The following is an 18,724-nucleotide window of genomic DNA, read 5'->3' as shown; positions in this document are numbered from 1 at the left end:
TTCTTTGGTTGTTAAGAGCTGAGTGGATTTCACCCAGTCTGTAGTCAGAGTTAAACATTATTTTAATATCTGTTTAACTTATTTTTGAAGTAACTTTATGTAGAAAAAGCTTTAGACACATAATGTGAAAGTCTTTTGAAAAAGTTTAAAACATTAAATGGAAATGAAATCATATTCTGGCATCATTTTTTACTTGATGGCAAATCATCTTGATACATACAAGTAACTATACAAAGTGGGTTTACTTCAAACTAACTTGATTTTTTTTAATGAAATGTGTGTTTATACAAGCTTGTGATTTTAAATTTTTTGAATAAATAATGAAACTGATTATTGTTTCTTGTTAGAAATTTAAATAGTATTTTATTGTTGTTTGTAAGTTACAAAAGAGTAGATGTTCTTGTAAAGATGTTATGTGCCAGACTTTAAGGAAATTATAACCTTATAATTTTTCTAATTTTACTGGATATTGAATACTGGATATTTATTAAATGTTACTTTGTATATTCATCGAGTTAATGTACCAGGCCTTGTATTGGTCTTTTGTCCTTGAATACAACAGGTTCATAAACCCTTTCACAATAAGCTTGGTGTAATGTACATTACAAAACTTACATTGATATAGTGCATGTTCTGAGTGGTACCAGAATCAGTAATATAGAACTGTTCTGGTCTTGGCTATGTTTTAGCAGACTAGGCTTTTGTATTATACAGTAGCATTTAAATTATTACTTGTTATATATGTATATAGGTTATTACCATTTAGAAATAAGTTATGAAACTTGTTTTTCTTAAAAAATAGAACAATAAATGAAGTAAAGCAAAAAAATTATCTGTTCTAGCTCTGATCTTTGAACTCAAAGATGTTTCTGTTGAACATAAATTGCTAAGCCTTTTAAAATTTTGCACATGGAGGATATCAAACAATTTTTTTAGGTTTTATATATACAGTGGAAGAACCAAAAATAATCATAAATATACTGATACCATAGAATTCCACTCTAATTTATTAAGCTTGATAACTAAGATATGTTTTTAAAAAACATGAAACTTTGAGCAGACCAAAAATGCAAGGAAATCTTGATTTGAAAGAAGGTGGTAGCCTTTTCACAGACTGAAATGGCTGGGAAAAACCACTCTGGGAACATTTTAAGCTGTTGATTGGTTATTCTTATGTCGTATAATGAAATAGGTGTATAGAAGGGACTGTTTTCAAAAATGGAAAGAGGTAAATAGTGTCTGTTTGTTTCAGTACGTAAGCCATATCTCGGTAAAATAAAAGGATGTGAAGTTTCTATTTTATCTTTTAGCTTGATAATATTAGTAGTTTGAGTTCCTAATTTATATGAAACTACAGTTAGTATTTTTACATTACAACTATCTAATTTGAATTAGTGCTACATTCAACATCACATGTGACTCACTGAATTCTATATTTGGGTGTGTACTTTTAATATTTACTTTTAAATTGAGAAATTAACTGGTATATTAAAGTTTGAATTATAATGTACAACTTGATTTCAAACTTATTTACATAAATTCATAAAATAGTTCAATAAAAAGCTTGAATGCAAGTCAGCAAACATGATGACATAGCCTTTGGTTCATGACCCATCATGAAAGGGTTGTTAACTGGATTTTTAATTTAGGTTGTAAGTACGTTAAATCATTAATGCTGTGCACATTAACTTGCTTACAGTACACACAAACACACATTCAAATTCAAAAGAACCTTTGCAAGCTTAAAATAAAAAAGTAAATGCTTTGTTTGGCACAAACATATAAGTCAAATGAAAACGTACGGTTTTGAAATTATTAAATGTTAAGATAAGTACATGGAGCTTCTTTCATGGGTTGGGAAATATTTATATATTACTAAACACAGAAATTAGGATTATTTGAACTATATTTAACCTTGGACTTATTTATAGGTTGTGTTTGCATTATTTACTGTGGATGCCGTACAGTTGAAGCTAGATAAAATAAAAGGGAGAGAAATATGAGTGCTTGCACTCCACCTAACAACACATTATATATCAAATAATTTTTATGAATTATATATTTTAACACATTGTTTCATCCCTATTTTTGATTAACTGCCTTCCATATTGTCTGTCAGTTTAGAATTAGGGATGGCAGAATGCAGATTGCCCTTCTGTAGCTTTGCAGAAAAACATTTGACAGTTGTTGAAAGGTCAGTCTGTCATGAATGTTGAAAAGTATTTAAGCTGCAAGATTTGCTTTACATGTGGCAGTTACAACAGAGAGTATACTATGCAAAGGGAATATGATTATTTTGTTGATACTTAGGTCAGATAAATTTTTAAATTTTGATTTTGTGTCCTCCTGGAGTGATCCATATATTAAGTTATCTGCTCAGGAATAAAGTTGTGATTGCTTGTTGGTAGAGGTAGTCTCCAGCATATACTTTTCCATGATTTTCACATTTATGTCCTTAACTGTACCAATCAAAAATAGGCAAATGAAAATCAGTTCACACTGGTGTTTTGAAACCAATGGTCTATTGACTAAGCTACTAGTATTTAAAGCCAAAGTGGTTAACTGAAAATTTTACTAGACTACTGTATATTGTTGATGATGAAGCAAGTGATTGGTAGGACTGAATGTGGATTTGAAGTTTAAGATTTTATGAGTTTCAAAAAGTAAATGTTAGTATATTTTTTGGGATCAGCTGCTTGATAATGTTCAAATTCCTGTTCTGTTTTAAGCTCATTGGAACTAAATGTCTATAAAAAAATTGTATAGATATATTACTTTTAAAATATTATATATATGCAAATTAAACAAGTTTTAAGAACTTTAGCTAATAAAGTACTGTATTTTATACCTCGTAAGACACTTTTTTGTTTAAAAATACCTTGACAAATCCCATGCGTCTTCCAGGTCAAAAATGATGGGTTAAGGCAAGAGATTAGCTTAGGGGTCTACTCAAAATGGTCTTTCATACAGATTGTAATCTCATTTCTTACCAATTACAAGTATTTTCAATAGCACATAACATTCAGTGTAACTTATACTGTTGATATACTATGAAGAATAGGATGTATATGACTGTATTTACTCAGTAGGTTGAAAAATGGTCAAGGCTGCATCATGGTGTTGGTTGCCGAGTCAAAATATTTTTTCCTTAAAATTGTCTTTCCAAAATTTTGGGTGAATCTTACAAGGGGTAAAATACAGTATATTGTGTGTCTAGTGACAAGTATACAATCTGCATACTTATGTGTGATGCAGTTTATCATGCTCTTTTGATATACTGCATAGATAATGTTATAAAGTTCAGTGAAATACAACAAGGGTTTGATGTGGTGAAACTGTAGGTCATTATCAGCTCTTGCTTCTCTGTTGACAAGTTAAAGCTTTTGTATGAGGGTGGAAGGTAATATATTAGATAAAATGAATTTTGTGGCAAATGTTTAATCAATCATCTAAACTGATTATAACACTAGGAGAATTATAAAGAATGTTTCATGCTATATTGAGAGATAGACATTTTGAATCAAAGACTTAATATTTATTTCAGTGATATACTCTAAGCATACATACACATGGTGCCCACAAAAAATATTTTTTTGCTGAGAAGGGCTTGCAATAATTAATTTACTGGAACATATTCTTAATGTTTTTAAATAATGACATAATCAGGGAAGTCTTGTTTTGTAATATTTTAATATAATAACTGTCAATTTGCACTAGAACTGAAATATGTAAGATGAATTGTCAAAAATATAATAATTTTTTTTTCTTTTATACAGAAATTGTTTTTAAGTCTTCACTTTGTTCTAAAGAATGACTTACAGAGGTTACAGAGGAAGTCCTTGGCAGCAGAGTGGACCAAACTTTGGCATGAACCAAATGAATCCAGGAATTGGAAATATGGGTGGATATGGAGGAAACCCAATGGGCATGCGTTCAATGAACATGGAAAGGATGATGATAGAAAGAGGAAGTGGTGGTGGTGGATTTGGTGCTGGTATGAGTTATGGTATGAGTGGTGGAGGAATGGGTATGAATCAGAGAATGAACATGATGGAACCTGTTGGCAGGATGGGAGGTGGAGGCAATCGAATGGGAATGTTTGGACAAGGAAACAGAATTAGTAACAGAGACAAAGGAGTTAGTTTATATATACTTTTGTTGTTTTTAAGATTGTAGAACACAAGGTTATTTTAATAAGTGTCAACTTCATGTATGTGGTGATATTTTGTGTTAGCATGAATGTATGTCCTTTCCACAGGCCCCATATTTTGATTTGATCTCTGACTTGTATTAAGAACTTACAATTTAAACACATTTTTAGATAATATATTTATAATGGTTGATGGTGTAATATAAGTAGACCTTATAAAAGTATGCTCTTGTTTGAAAGATTAATTAGTTCAAAATTTCTTGCAAATATGAGCAGACAAGTGCCAATTGTAAATTGTTAGAACTAACACTGGTAATTTCTGATCAGTGAAAATCATGAGACTTGGTTTTAGAGTATATATGTCTGATGTAAATTATGAAAGAAATGTAAATGTTGACTCTGTATAGTGTTTTTTTTCTACATTTTTGTAGCTGTGTTGTCATTATAATTTCTTTTTTTTCTTTCTTTAAATAGGGTTGGGGTAGAAACCACGGACAGAGAAAAAGGCCAGCACAACAACAGGGCTCAAGTGGAGGGCCTCGTGGTAAGAAGCAAAGGTCAGGCATTGATAACATGCAAAAAAATGAAAAAAAAGTAAAAAAGGATGGCCAAGAAGCATATAATCCAGCTGACCCAACTGAAGACAGCACGGATCAGGTAATATATGAAGCTTTGTCTATATTCACTTGTATGTTGTCAAAAATTGGAATACTCTGAATTTTATTCACTTCAGACTTACAACTTGTAAGTATATTTCTTCTGGTCAAAATCGTAAGAGTACTGATTATTTCTCAAAATGCTAGATAGATGCAGTACCTCTGTTCACTTTGTACCATCATGTATACTTTTTGTTAGTCTGTTCTGTAATATGTCATGAAATTATTGAACTTTACATTAAGAAAAGTATCTTTAATCATATAAATGTTTTTGTTCCATTAACAGTTTCTAAAATATTGATTATCATATAAACAGGTATCTGTCTAGTTTAGAACATGAATTTAAAGAAGAGGTGGTTAAAAATAGTTAATTGATTAATGAAATATAGGCAAATATTACTTAACCAGTTCTTCCATAATGACAGTATCTGTGATGCCAAATTTTATAAAGCACTATTAACTATAGTAATTGAGTATTTGTTTTAAAAACTAGATAATTCATTTTAGTCAAGCATGTATGAAGAGGTTAATTTTTATGTTCAAAGAAATATCAGCAATAACTACAATATTTTTTTTATTTACCATATATATATATATATATTTGCCATGTTTTTAAAATTAATTCTTTGCATCTGATGAACAATAAACAAACCTGGATATTTTAATATTTGTACAAAAAAAATAAAGGTTGACTATCTTTTATATTAAAAATATTTGAGCGTTGCCATGTCATTACATTCCATATCACTGCATTTGATTGTTTTATCTGAATATCCTGCATCATATATTCAAATACAAACATTTCTTTGTATTCCTGTGATATCCGAATCACACCACTCCTCCCTACACATTTTCTAGTCACCTAGAATACAAGGATAACAGTTTTCATGTGATCTTTTCAGTAGTTGCATGCAAAGCTGGATGATTGGTGATATTTATTAATTGATTACCATAGTGTTTCTCAAACCATGTTATGTACAACCAGTGAAAACATTGGTGGTGGGTGGTGCCAGCCTCATGCCTTCCCCTTAGCAGTTCAAAATTAGATACAGTGACAGATTGTGTTAGTAGCTTTATCATGATGATAATATGGTAAGAAAATTTGATGATAATGTGAAACAATTCTGAGACTCTTGAACCCACTCCCCCAAATCCCTCAAAACTGAAAACATGAAGCAAAAAAACAACTTAAGGGTAAAATTGGTCAGAATACAACTCATTATGTTGTACAGTGGAATAATTGTAAACGTTAAATTTGATTATATTAGTGACAGTCAATATAATAGAAATATTGATTGTTTCAATAATGAAAAACTAATTTTTATTAATAGATTATTTTATGACAATACATTTAATCATGATTTTAATTAGTTTATTTGACAAAGTTGATGTAACTGTTTCTTAACATTGTGGTTCAAACTGACTCACTAAATGAAACAAGTTATCAGCTTTAATATATCTAAGTATTAACACATTTGTTAAATAACTTAACATTGGATCTTATATTCAAAAAGATGCTGAGTTTTCAAGATGAACCTGAAACTTCTGGTGGTGGTGGAAGTAATGACAGGCGGCAAAAATTTCAAAAACATGGAGGGAAAGGACGTCGGGTAAGCTCATAGTAAACAGTTTTTGTGAGATACACTCAAGATCATTTTCCAAGTAGCCCATGAGTTATATAGTTCAGTAGAGTAACATGGGCTGTACATTCATCACTCAATTACACTTTTTATGGTTGTTATTTTAGTTTAGACACAGTTCAAAATGTAATAAAAAAAGTATAAACACACAAGTATATTGCTATGGGTTTAAAACTGTTTAGGAAAACAGATTAAGTTTTGTTACAATTTTAAGTTGTATCAGAATGAAAGAAGGGGGAATAATTCAGATATATTTCTAATTTTTGGGGGTGTCATGAGGTAGGATTAAATTGACCAACCTCATAGTTTGGATAAAGAAAGTAACATAAAATATAAAGTTTTTCTGAAATTTTGGAATTTTCAGATGAAAAGTGTTCTTAATATTATTACCAAGTTCACTTTGCACTCAGAGCAGTTAACACTGATATCATATAATTAAACAAAGTTTTAATAAAAATACTTAAAATTTCTGATTTTTTGTTTACAAATAACATTCACAATTTACTGAAACCTTGCTAAATTTTGTGAAGATACAATAAATATTTCAGAGTTATGTGTATCATCATGGTTACAAAGTTCTGTAAAATACCCATCTTAATATCATCAATGAAATTGTGTAATATTTAGTGATAGGTAATTTTCATGAGCTTAAATTTTGAGTAAAACATCATAAATTCAGTATATTCAGGGGATGGACAAAAAAGTGACCCACTTGAAAATGTTGTTAATTTGTCATATCTTTTATTAGATAACAGAAAAATATGTAAAACTGTTTTTAAGAATGAACTCGGTGAGATCTGTTATGACCTCAAGTCCTAATTTTAACACTGGCTTTTGTAAATACCTGAACTTTTCATGATTTTAGTTACATGTTCTCATAAAAAAGTGTTAAGTTCCTGCTGTAGTTTCTTAGGTCTTATTCCAATTAGCCTATGAAATTATCAGACAAATTTCTTGGCAATAATTGAACATAAAAATTGAACTGAAGGTAATGAAAACAGTTTCACAAGTTAATATTTAGTCAGCATTGCTTTGGATTTCATTACTACTTCACATTGATGTGGTATACTTTTAGTGAGTTTGTGTAAAAAATCCTAAGTTATTGACAGGCATCCTTCTTTGAGTGCTTAAAAAGTTCATTTTCCATATTTGGCTTGTGATCTTTCATTAATCGGTTTAACTCGGTCCATAAATTTTTAACTGGATTTATATTGGGTGATTGTCCTGTCCATTCTGGTTTCCTTATTTCTAAGATATCTTTTAAAGAACTGCACAGTTGCAAAAGAAACTTGTTTGATCATTTTGTAGGCTAATTAGAATATCTAAAAAACTACAGCAGGTACACAAAACTTTGAGTGTATGTAACTAAAGTTATGAAAAGTTGGGTACTTATAAAAGTCCATCTTAAAATTAGGGTTTTAAGTCATAGTTTAATGGGTTTTTTTTTTGGGGGGGGCACTTTTTGCCCATCCCGTGTATGTCTAATTTTGTAATGAGTATTTAATTGTTAAGGGTAATAAAGTATCATTAGTTGGAAGTCTGGAATGAGAATATATTCAGAGATGAATATTTTGGGAGCAAATAATCCAAATCTATGTGATTACTGTTTGTTAATTTCATATTGTTTAAACTAGTTCCTTGTATAGGGTTGTGAGTATGATGATGTTCAGGTTTCTGTGTACAACTTTTACCAAGGCAGTATAGTCCTGATTTTTCTCACTTTTGTGAAAAATTTGTAGGAACATGCAACTTTGGTACAAGATACTATTCTTGTATGTGTTTGTTTTTAAAAAATGAACTGAAACTCTTAAGAAACCAATCTGGGTTTCTTAAAGTTCAGTCAGTTTTCATTTGTGTGAGTGCCATGAACCTGATTTTGTTTAGGAAAAAATTAACCTCTTAAAATCAGCAAACAAACTGTAACATTTAACATAATTTAAAAACTTGACCTTGGAAACAACTGCAGAAAATATTTTTCTTGACTTTTTCTTAATGTACTTAATTTACCTGTTACATTTTTATGTAATGTATGTCTTGCATATACTTTTCTTCAAGTCCTGATATCTGGATTTTATGTGATGTATGTTGTTCCAATCCTTTTTGTGTTTAACTAATTTTTAAGAGTTCTTAACTACTCTTACTTGTTTAAAACAAATTCTGCCAAATGTCAAAACAGGCAGTGGCACTGAATTTTTTTTTTCTAGTAAATTCTTGTGCATAGACAGGACAACATGAAGTTCAGAAAGCAAAAGAAAAGTTGAGTTCAATAATTAATATTTAAAATTTATAATACAAAAGCAAGAGTATATTTTATTAAACCACTTCTGTGTAATAATGTTTATTTATAGACTTGCTTGTGTTTTTAAGTGTGAAGTTCCTTCTCATAATATACTGAACACAGCCTAAACAGTTAATGCAACACTGTAAAGAAGCCCACATTTTCAAAACCTTAACTGATCAATCAACAAATTGTATTTAATGAATTTGTGTACTGTAATTTTACAGATTTCATATTTAAAATGTATAAGACACTCTAATGCTTATTCTTAATGCAAGATGTTTGTTTACCTGGTGTATAGTTCCATTTAACACATGTAGATGATTCAGCTAAGCTAATTTCTTCAGCATATCTCTATGGGCTACTGTAAACAAAAGTAGAAAAAGTAACAGTTTGTTCTTCTAAGAGTTTTCATGTTTACAGTGATTAACTGTAATAAACATTTCATGAAAGTTGTACATTGTTTTCACCATGAAATTTTTGGATGATATTAAATTGAATAAATGTATGAGAACTTTAAAGTATTTTGCATTGAGTATTACCAGATTTATAAGGACATTGCCATATTGAACAAGTGAATGGTTACTGTATAATTTTACACACACACACACACTTGATAAAATATTTAATATTACCATTATAGCATTTGTTTCTTAAATTTAGTATTTGTTCAAGAGTTTGTTTTTAATTTTTGAATAGCTGAAATTATTGTTTATTAGAATAGAATAGACTCGTGACACGGGAGCACACATTTTGAAATTCTGTATATTGTATAAAAAATTGATGCTTTCATGTGTAACCTAGGGAAAGCAGCATCGGGGAGGAAGAGGAATGATGAAAAGGGTTGGCCCTCACTATTGTAATCATTGTGATGTGTTATGTCCATCAATTGAGGTGAGAAAAAGACTTAAACTATAAATCTGAATACTTTTAGAAAAGCAGACAATTTTTGTACTTTAATTACTGAAAACAGATAATTAAATTCTAAAACAAATGTGTATCATTTTTTGACTCTTCTTTCTTTGGTATATAATTAGTACTACTTGAAAAACTATTACATCAAGTGAATGATGTGATTTCATTTAAGTGTTATTGTTGGTTATGAACACTGAAGGTATTTGAAGCCAGGAGCTGAGGGAGTTTTTCAGAGTAGTGTTTGTGTTTCAGAAACATCTTGCATATATATGTTTTAGGTTTTATTGTGAGACAATGTTAGAGTTACCCATTTTTCATCTTATACTGTTTCTTATGCAAAGACTTATTATCAAGGTTAAACCCTTTATTTCGTATATTATGTATCATAGTAGATTTAATCCATTTAAGCTTTATATTTTGCTCTCATTACGAGTGCAATAGGTATATCTGGTAAAGTGCAGCTCTTTCTAAGTAACTAAGCAAATATTATTTTGTGGCACACATAGGCTGATATGATATTGACCCTCATTCTAATCACGGTCTAGCCTTGGACTTTAAAATGTTTCCATGGTAATTTTTATCAAACTAGGACTTAAAAATGTTTAGATAAGCACTAGAAAAGTTAACATTTATCCTTGACTGGTGGTTTTCCTTGTTTCGTGATGTTGCTAGATGAGTGGTCTCGTCACAGGCTTTTTTTTTTTTTTTAAGATCAGAAGCATTCTGACCACCAGGTTGTTCACTCATACCACTATAACATATTTTTTTTATTTTGTCTTTTTGACTCTGCATCAGTCAATTTCTATTTTCAGAGATTCCAAAGTCATGTGAATAGCCAGAACCACAAAATAAGCGTGGAAAGATCTATAATGATGGAGCAACAGGCTAGGGCTGAGGCTATTGCCCGTATGGAAGCCACCGAACATCTGCAGATGCTCGAAATGAGACAAAGGTACCTGAAAATGGTGCTGCTAGCACCTGCTAGAAACAACTGTACTATTATTGTCTTGTTTTTGAAATCAACTAAATGTTTTGATATATCTCAGTTTTTGAGATAAAAGGGAAATTATCAAGCCTGCCCCCAAGTGGCTTTGTGGATTAAACAGGCTTAACTTCAATGACAAGATATATGTTAAACCAAACTGTTGATTTGCTTACACCATTGTGTTCAGTATTTCAAGTAAACAAAAAGCAGACAATATTAAACTATATCACCCCTATGGTGCTGTTATTGTATTACTTAATGATATAACTTTTGTTATTGCTCATCACTTGATGATCATTACTGTGCTGTTCACATAAGATGATATGTGGTTCTGAAGATTTTTCAAACTGTGTACTAATCTGTGCATCCTTTTTATATATATACATAATTCTGTTTCAGGTGCTTAACTGCTCAATCTGTCAGATAGTCTTCATGACCGTGTGATAGATGTGTTTTTTGCAATATGTTTGGCTGTTATTATTATTAGCCAAGTTACGTTATTGAAAGTATATAACTAGCTATTGAAATGGGTTATTGTACAGTTTGTTCTTTCTTTATATACATAGACTTTAACCCTTAGATGTCTTCTATTAATGACTTTATTTCTCTACTTATCTGTTAAAGGAAAATTTATTGGATCAGTTTTATTGTATGTAGGGTTTTAGCTCCACTAAGTGTGTATGTACTACATTTCCAAAAGTATTGGGACATTCTAACTTGAAATAGATGTAATGTTCTACACCTGTTGTCCTTAACGTGCATGTTATATACATTTCAGGTGTTTATTACATACCTGCACTTGAAATTTTGAAATAAAATTTAACAATTAAGATCAATTTTTATTTCAACATCCTTTTATTCAAAAATATTTCTATTTTGCAATTCAAATGGACTAATTTAAAAAAAGTTCTAACCTTCATTTCTGCACATCTTTAATAAGCTTTTATCAGTTTTTGGAAATTTTTCTACTCATGCCATATTATAGATTTATAGTTGCCACAAAGCTAAATGATTTAATATTTCTGTACTTCACAACGTTTTATAGGACATTTCTACTTGTAGTACAAGGTTTATTTTATATTAGTAGATATAAAAATAAACTTTTGAGAAGTGAGAAGTGCTGCACTGCTTTTAAGAAAAAATACATGCTATGGTTTTTTTAGTCTAACTCTTAAACACCGATGTTTAAAATACAATGTACTTAGGTCAAAAAATGGCTTCATTGTGCCATATACTTGTTAATTATCTGAGAAAAGCCAATTTTGTATGCTCAATGAAATATTCCTACGTATGAAGTAATTGTGTTATTAATATTAAGAGTTGCAGGTTTTCCATAATGTACTTCAAAAAGCTTTGTCATTTAAAATTCCTTATTGTTGTTTTCATAGGATATTTGAGTTAGATACTAAGACTGAAATATGGAAAACTAGTCTTCAGTGAAACAGTTGTATGTATATGACTGTTTTGTCAAAAAGATGTGTGTATATATATATTTACAAACACAAATGTTAACAATTATCAAATAATTCACAAGCATAAAGAACATCTGAAGCTATGTGAACATAGCTTTGTATGCTTTGTTTTGAACAAGGTAATGATGGTATTTTAATCAGTATGCCTTAAACCTGACTTAATTAGTGTTGAATTATGATCATTTAAGGAGTTCAGATCATAGTCACTTATATTCAATGAGCAAAATGTTTCTTTGCATGGTATTGTTAATTGTTAATGGCTTGTTTGGTTATATGATAACTAACTTGGGAAAGTCCTTGAAGGCCAGATATAAGATACAATGAATAAATGTAAAAATAGAATTGAGACTGAATTGTTCTTTAAAAAATAACATTGGTTACATGTCATGGTTGGGCAAAGGTTGTTGATACTTCTGGCTCTCCACTGGTTCTAGAGTGAGAATCTGATTTTGCTGGCTTAAATCATACAATATTGCACTTTCTTTTAGAAATTTGGAATAATAATAATATGGGTGTTATATTTATAAAACAAACTTAAATTTTTGTGAGAAATTTGTTCAAAGGTTACATTTAATTTTTATTAGTATCATTTAACCCTATAATGATAGATCAAAGATCATGTCATTATGTTTGTTGACTTCCATTCAAAGTATTATTGAACTACTAATTTATGAATTTATTCCAGTATGTTTGGTATTAAATTGTAGATTATAATTCAAATTTTAGTATTGTACATTAATTATTTTTTTAATTTAAAAGTAAAAATTAAAAGAACACATTAATTTTTTATAAGTCATGGTATGTTGAATGTAGCACTGTGTCAAATTAGATGTTTCTAATGTCAAAACTTAAGTCTATTTTGTATGAATTAGGAGCTCAACTTACCAAGATTGAAGAACTAGAATATAAAATATGAACCTCGTATCTTTTCATTTTGCTGAGATATTGCTTATGTTCTGAATCAAACACAGTGGGCCCTATTCACCTCCTTCCATTTTTGGAAATGGTCTCTTATATACACTTGTGTTAACATGAGTAAGTAACCAATTGGCAGCTTAGAATGTCCCCCTAGTGGTTTTCTCAGCCATTTTGATGTTTCAGAAGGCAACCTTGTTCTTTCGAATTAAGGTTTGTGCAAAGTAGGTTGTATTTACTGTTCTCAAAACTTCATTCATGTTTTTTTATTAAGACATAAATACAGCTTAGTTACTAAACTTGATAAATGATAGTGGAATTCTATGGTATTGATGCAGTAATTTATGATATTTTTGTTTGTTCAACTGTATATATAAAAACCTTAAAAAAATTCATTTCATATCCTTCATGTGCAAAATTTTAAAAGGCTTAGCAACCGAGTACAAAGGTCATAGCTGGAGAAGATAATTGTTTGCTATACATCTTTGTTTATTGTTCAATATCTTAAGAAAAATGTGTTTAACTTATTTCTAAATAATAATAATCTATATACATATATGATGTATAACAATTTGTCACTGCATATTACAAAATATCAGTACTAATTTACAATCAAGACAGGGTCTGTTTCTAAAGAGTAAAGGTCAGTTTTACAGCATTGGATATGATAATATGAGTGAACAAGTGATAAGTCAGTCCAGTTTTTTTAATGTTATCCAGGTGTGAATGGAAGGTCAATACAATAAATATATAACATTGAAACTTAAGCTATTTAGACTAAATATTTGTGTTTTTGTGATATAATTTTTAGTCATTTTAGAATGAAAAATACATGATTTATATTTATTTCCTAAATTTTTATGGTGGTTATGGAATTGGTCAAATTTACAAACCCCATGTAGTTTGGGTAGAGAAAATAACCTACAAAATAGTCTTGCTGAAAAACATTTGAAATTATTTAGGATGTTGTAGAGGTTACACAAATAATATTTGATTTCTGGAATGTAAAATTACTTTTTTTTAATCATAACATGAAAATCACACATGAACTAGTAACAAAACAGACAATTTTTTCAAAACAATCTTTAGTAGGAATACTTCATTAAAAAATCTGTTTTTTGTGTGTGTGTGTGTACAAAAACTTGTAACCTTTAGAAAAATTCAACTAACTTTTGTGAAGATAGAGATGTTACATCAAAAGTTATAAATACTTAACACATGCAAATATGTATACAAACTTGCAAAAGGGTTAACTATACCAATTCCTGTAATAAAATATCTTTGTAATTTTGATCTAATATGAAATAAATGTTAGCTGTTAGCTATATCTTAACTTCATTTATCCTAATAATAATAGAATGTGACCAGTATAAAATGAAGTTATAATATCTGATGATGGTTCTTACTTGACTGGCAAGAAGCTCAAAAAATATTTATTGGTTGGTTTTAATTATACAATCCAGTTTCATATTTTTATGTTTAGTAATTTGTGTAAAGATTGCAAAAAATAAAATCACTCATTTTCTGTATAATGTGCATAAGAAACCTTTTCAGTAATTACTGTGATTAATTGCAATACTGATGGTATTTTTTGTGTGATTCTGTGTTACTAGATATTGTGCAAACACTAATTTGGTGTATAAGTAGTTTAGAATTACTGAAGCGACTTTGACTTGACTGTTCAGAATGTAATACATTCTAGGCTTAATGCCTGAATTATTTCTGACTAAAAATTTGCCTCTTCATAGGAATGATCTTCTGATCAGAATTTGGTTATGGTTGTTAAAGAAGAACATGTGGTAACTAAAAACATTTTTGTAGAAGAATTTTTATAATGAAAAGTGACAAAAGCTGGAATAGAAAATACAAAATTAAATTCATACATCACTGAACAAATAATTATATAAAAATTTCTGTATGACAGTAGTCAGTCTAGAATTCCTTGGTTTAACTTTCCAGTGTATGAGCAGATTCAGAAAGTTTAAGTTATTCTGTTTCAGTTGCTATTTTATAAAATCAGAAAAAAAAGAACTAGTCTGAAACAAACCAAGTATCTCATTTTAGATTTTATTTGATGGTAATACAATAATGATATGTATGAATGTCAGAAAGCTGCTAGGCTCATAGCTCTTAGATTTTTGTGAATTGAAAATGTAAAAAAAGTGGCCTTGCCTTGGATTGTATTATATCTTTACAGCAGACTGTAAAGCTTAAAACTGGCTCTTTGCTTATCAAATTCATCTACTGTTCTTGGTTTGTAGTCCTCCACAACTGGAAAGTCTTCAAACAATTACCTTTGTTTCAGCTTCCAACTTCCTCCAACATACTGAACTAATAGAATATTTTTTTTGTTTGTATTCTAAATTGTAATATAATCATAAATCTGCAACCAACTAACTCTTGCTATTTGATGCAAAAAATAATTTAGAAAAACGTTTAAATATTACAGGAGAGAACAGAACCCATTGGTAATTCTAGGGTTAAGGAAAAGCCAAATTGTTACCAGGGTTAGAAAAGCAGTCATTTTATGTTGATTTCTGATTATTTTTTCATTCCAGCTAGAGTAATTGTTTCTATTTATTAATACAAATCACTTTTAAATTTGAATTTACTGATGTTTTTTTAATCTGTTAATTTATATGCGGTTGGTATTACCTCTTTAATTACATACTGAATAATCTCGTCTTGTGCAATACTTTTGGAATATTTTAGATAAAATGTACAAAGCTTATTAAACAAGCTAAAAATCTAGTATATTAGGATTTTTCGTTTTTTTATCAAGAGTTTAATATTGCAAGAAATGTGTACTTTTTATATTTTGTAAAATATTGGTTAAAGTTTACAAGTGGTTCAATTTAAATAAATCTTGAATTTTATAGATGTTGAATTGTGTATTATGCTTTTAAGGTGTGTATATTTGTACCTGTGAAAGAGCAAACAAAATTTAATTTGTAAAATTTCCATTTGACAAGTGAGCTTTATAATTCATTGAACAACCAACATAATTGACAGGCATTGTTTTTTTTTTACGTTTAATGTTTGTATAATTCTCGTTTTACTTGTAGTTTATTATTTTGTTTAAAAATAGTTTCCAATAATAATTGTTATGCCATCTATAGTAAATTTATTGAAGTTTTTTTATTATGATATTTTAACTTGTCTTTCCTTTTCTTATGACAATTTGTTTCTATATAGAACACCACTTAACATGCAAGACATGGAGCTACATAAAAAGTTGTTCAGTTGTTGCAGCTATTTTTGTTTCATAAAAATTATTAGTATGGCCATTTTGGGGCTGATTTACTTAAATGTGTGTGGTTAATTTGATTATCATTATTGAACTAATGTATATGTATGTATCTTGACATATGTTTCAAGTTCTTAAGGGAAGAAACTTGCAGTTATTTTTCTATATTTAATCACTGGGTATTGAAATTGACTGTAAATAGGCTGGAAAACCCTGTGGGGTATCCTATTATTTTAATCCTTTTCCTTTACAGATTTTAAAATTATTTTGTTGTCGTACAGCATGTTCACTTTTCATTTATACTGTTGTTGTTTTTTTTTTGGGGGGTCACTGATGAATATTTGCATAAGTGGTATTGTAAATGTCTTAAACTTTAGCTTGCTGTGGCAGTACCTTGTATAATTAGAATTCAACAGGTTTGTACTCTGTAGTGCAAATTTTGTAATATTATTCAAAGATTTAAGTTTAAAACTTTTAAGAAAGTTTAAATCATTGGGAAATAATAAGTATGTACCAAATACAGGAACCAATGATTAACATAAAATCTGTTATAAGATGAAGTAAGCAAAGCTTTGTCAATGGAGTCAACAGTGATTATTATAATGAAGAAATGTCTTTAGAAATTAGAGACTGAAAATTTAAGCTTTAAAGTAAACTGTTGTGTAATTTAAATATATGAACTTAAATTTATAAACTCCAATAATTCATGGTTCTTTTTTTAAAAGACAAAACATCAGTTCAGGAGTTAAATGCTTTAAGACTTTTGCATTATTTATGGTGATGACTCAAGAGATTGCTTCAGTTATACTGGTAGTAATTTATTTTTTCTACATTTTTGTATGTTTTATTATATTAATGAAGGAAACTTTGGAAGTGACAAAAAAGGTGTCATATTATAATGCATTTTTCTATGAATGTTTTCAGTCTCATTAAACATGTTAATTCCAATTCTGGAAAGAAGTGGTAGTTGTTTCTAAGGTAAAAGCAAGTAAAACAATAGTAATGTTACATAATATGCATTTTGCTTACATGTTCAAAGAAAATAACCTAATTTTCATTATTAAAAACATTTCTCTTAAACCTGTCAAATTTATCAGTTGGTTATTCACCTATTAAAATCAAATGTAGCACATTATTGTGTCAGCTTCATTTAATTATATGTTTTTATGTAAGGTGTGCAAGGTTATTTTCATTACAGAAAATTTCAAAAGTATTATGACATCTTTGAACTTTTACACTCTGTTAAAATTAGTCCTTTCCTTCCTTTTTTTTAAATAAATGAAGCCACCGTGTTGGACTTGTACATCAAGTGTTTTGAGAAAACTTCTAGGTTTCAGTGAAATTTCAAAGAAGTATAGGTTGTTTTAAAGGTGTTACTAATAGTTTAATATACTACTCGCAGGCAAAGAATGCCAGAGCGAAATGTTTTCTACTGCACAGTGTGCGAGTGTGAATACAGTGGCAGTTTCCTTGGACATCGAAGAACTAAAGAACATAGAGTATGTTACAAAATTTTGCATTTTTTTGGAACTAATTTTCATTTTAAAAAATTTGCCTTGCACAGTGAACATGTATTCCAAGTATCAAATTACTTAACTATGCACAACTGAATTTCATAATAACATGCATCGCACTTTCAGCAAAGAGTTGAAGTTTTCAATTTTGTTTGCATATATATATATTTCAAGCTTAAAATGTATCTTTTTTGTATTAATATAAAAATTATTTCTTAACCTAATTTTGTGTAAGGAGACATTCTAGTTAAAATGAACACGACTAAAATGTGTATTATACAAATTATAAAAAAAAAAAAGGGTACTGGATCATACAACTAGTTTACTAGTCTTCCTGAACCTTTCTTTTGTGAAAAATATTGAGCATAAATATGTTGAAAGTTTTGTTTTTTATTTAAAGTATGATCTTTCTGTTTACTACACAGTTTAATACACATTGAAATTTACTGTTCCTCACAGAAAAACCGTGACCAAAAATATCCAAAATGTAGGCTCTGCAGAATGACATTTAACAGTCCCATGGAGTTTAAGAAACATGAGAGGACTGCTAGCCACAAGAAGGTGTGTATGTAATATATACAATTCTTATGTTTAAAAAAAAACATTTCTTAATTATTTACATAACCATAAGATGACATTGTTACATTTGTAATTCTAACCCATTAGTGTGTCATGGCAAGTTACTAGGGATGTTACAAGAGTTAAGATTGTAAAAAAAAAAAAAACCAAAGAATATTGCATGTGATAACAGTGGTGTTGTACAAATCAAGGTAAGCAGAGTAGAGTGTTGTTACTTAAAAACAATTTGGAAGTCACTCAACTAATATTTGTATACAATTTTTAATATAGTATAAACATATTGGTTTGTTCTTTGTAGTATATTTTATTTGTATAAATCAGTTTTTTTTAACTCTTGAATCAAATCAAAATTGAGTATAAATAACTGAAGTGT

The 18,724-nt window shown here is 29.2% G+C and overlaps 1 protein-coding gene across 11 annotated transcripts in view; it reads left to right on the top strand.

The window, feature by feature from the left end:
* Positions 1-18,724, top strand: part of LOC143223770 (uncharacterized) — a 70,992-nt gene that overhangs the window by 23,808 nt on the left and 28,460 nt on the right. For 6 of the 11 annotated variants that reach the window (XM_076452223.1, XM_076452182.1, XM_076452216.1 and 3 more), the window contains exons 2-8: positions 3,777-4,137; positions 4,625-4,807; positions 6,321-6,416; positions 9,529-9,618; positions 10,452-10,591; positions 17,661-17,757; positions 18,232-18,333. In XM_076452223.1, the coding sequence (XP_076308338.1) occupies positions 3,811-4,137; positions 4,625-4,807; positions 6,321-6,416; positions 9,529-9,618; positions 10,452-10,591; positions 17,661-17,757; positions 18,232-18,333 (1,035 nt within the window). In that variant the 5' untranslated portion in view covers positions 3,777-3,810. The remainder of the gene's footprint in view (positions 1-3,776; positions 4,138-4,624; positions 4,808-6,320; positions 6,417-9,528; positions 9,619-10,451; positions 10,592-17,660; positions 17,758-18,231; positions 18,334-18,724) is intronic. The other 5 variants (XM_076452263.1, XM_076452231.1, XM_076452245.1 and 2 more) reach the window with 1 other exon arrangement.

Source organism: Tachypleus tridentatus, chromosome 1 (genome assembly GCF_004210375.1).
Source record: "Tachypleus tridentatus isolate NWPU-2018 chromosome 1, ASM421037v1, whole genome shotgun sequence".
In the NCBI taxonomy this organism is placed as follows: Eukaryota; Metazoa; Arthropoda; class Merostomata; order Xiphosura; family Limulidae; genus Tachypleus; species Tachypleus tridentatus.
The sequence above is the reverse complement of the archived record's forward strand: the minus strand, read 5'-3'. Positions and strand labels throughout refer to the sequence as shown.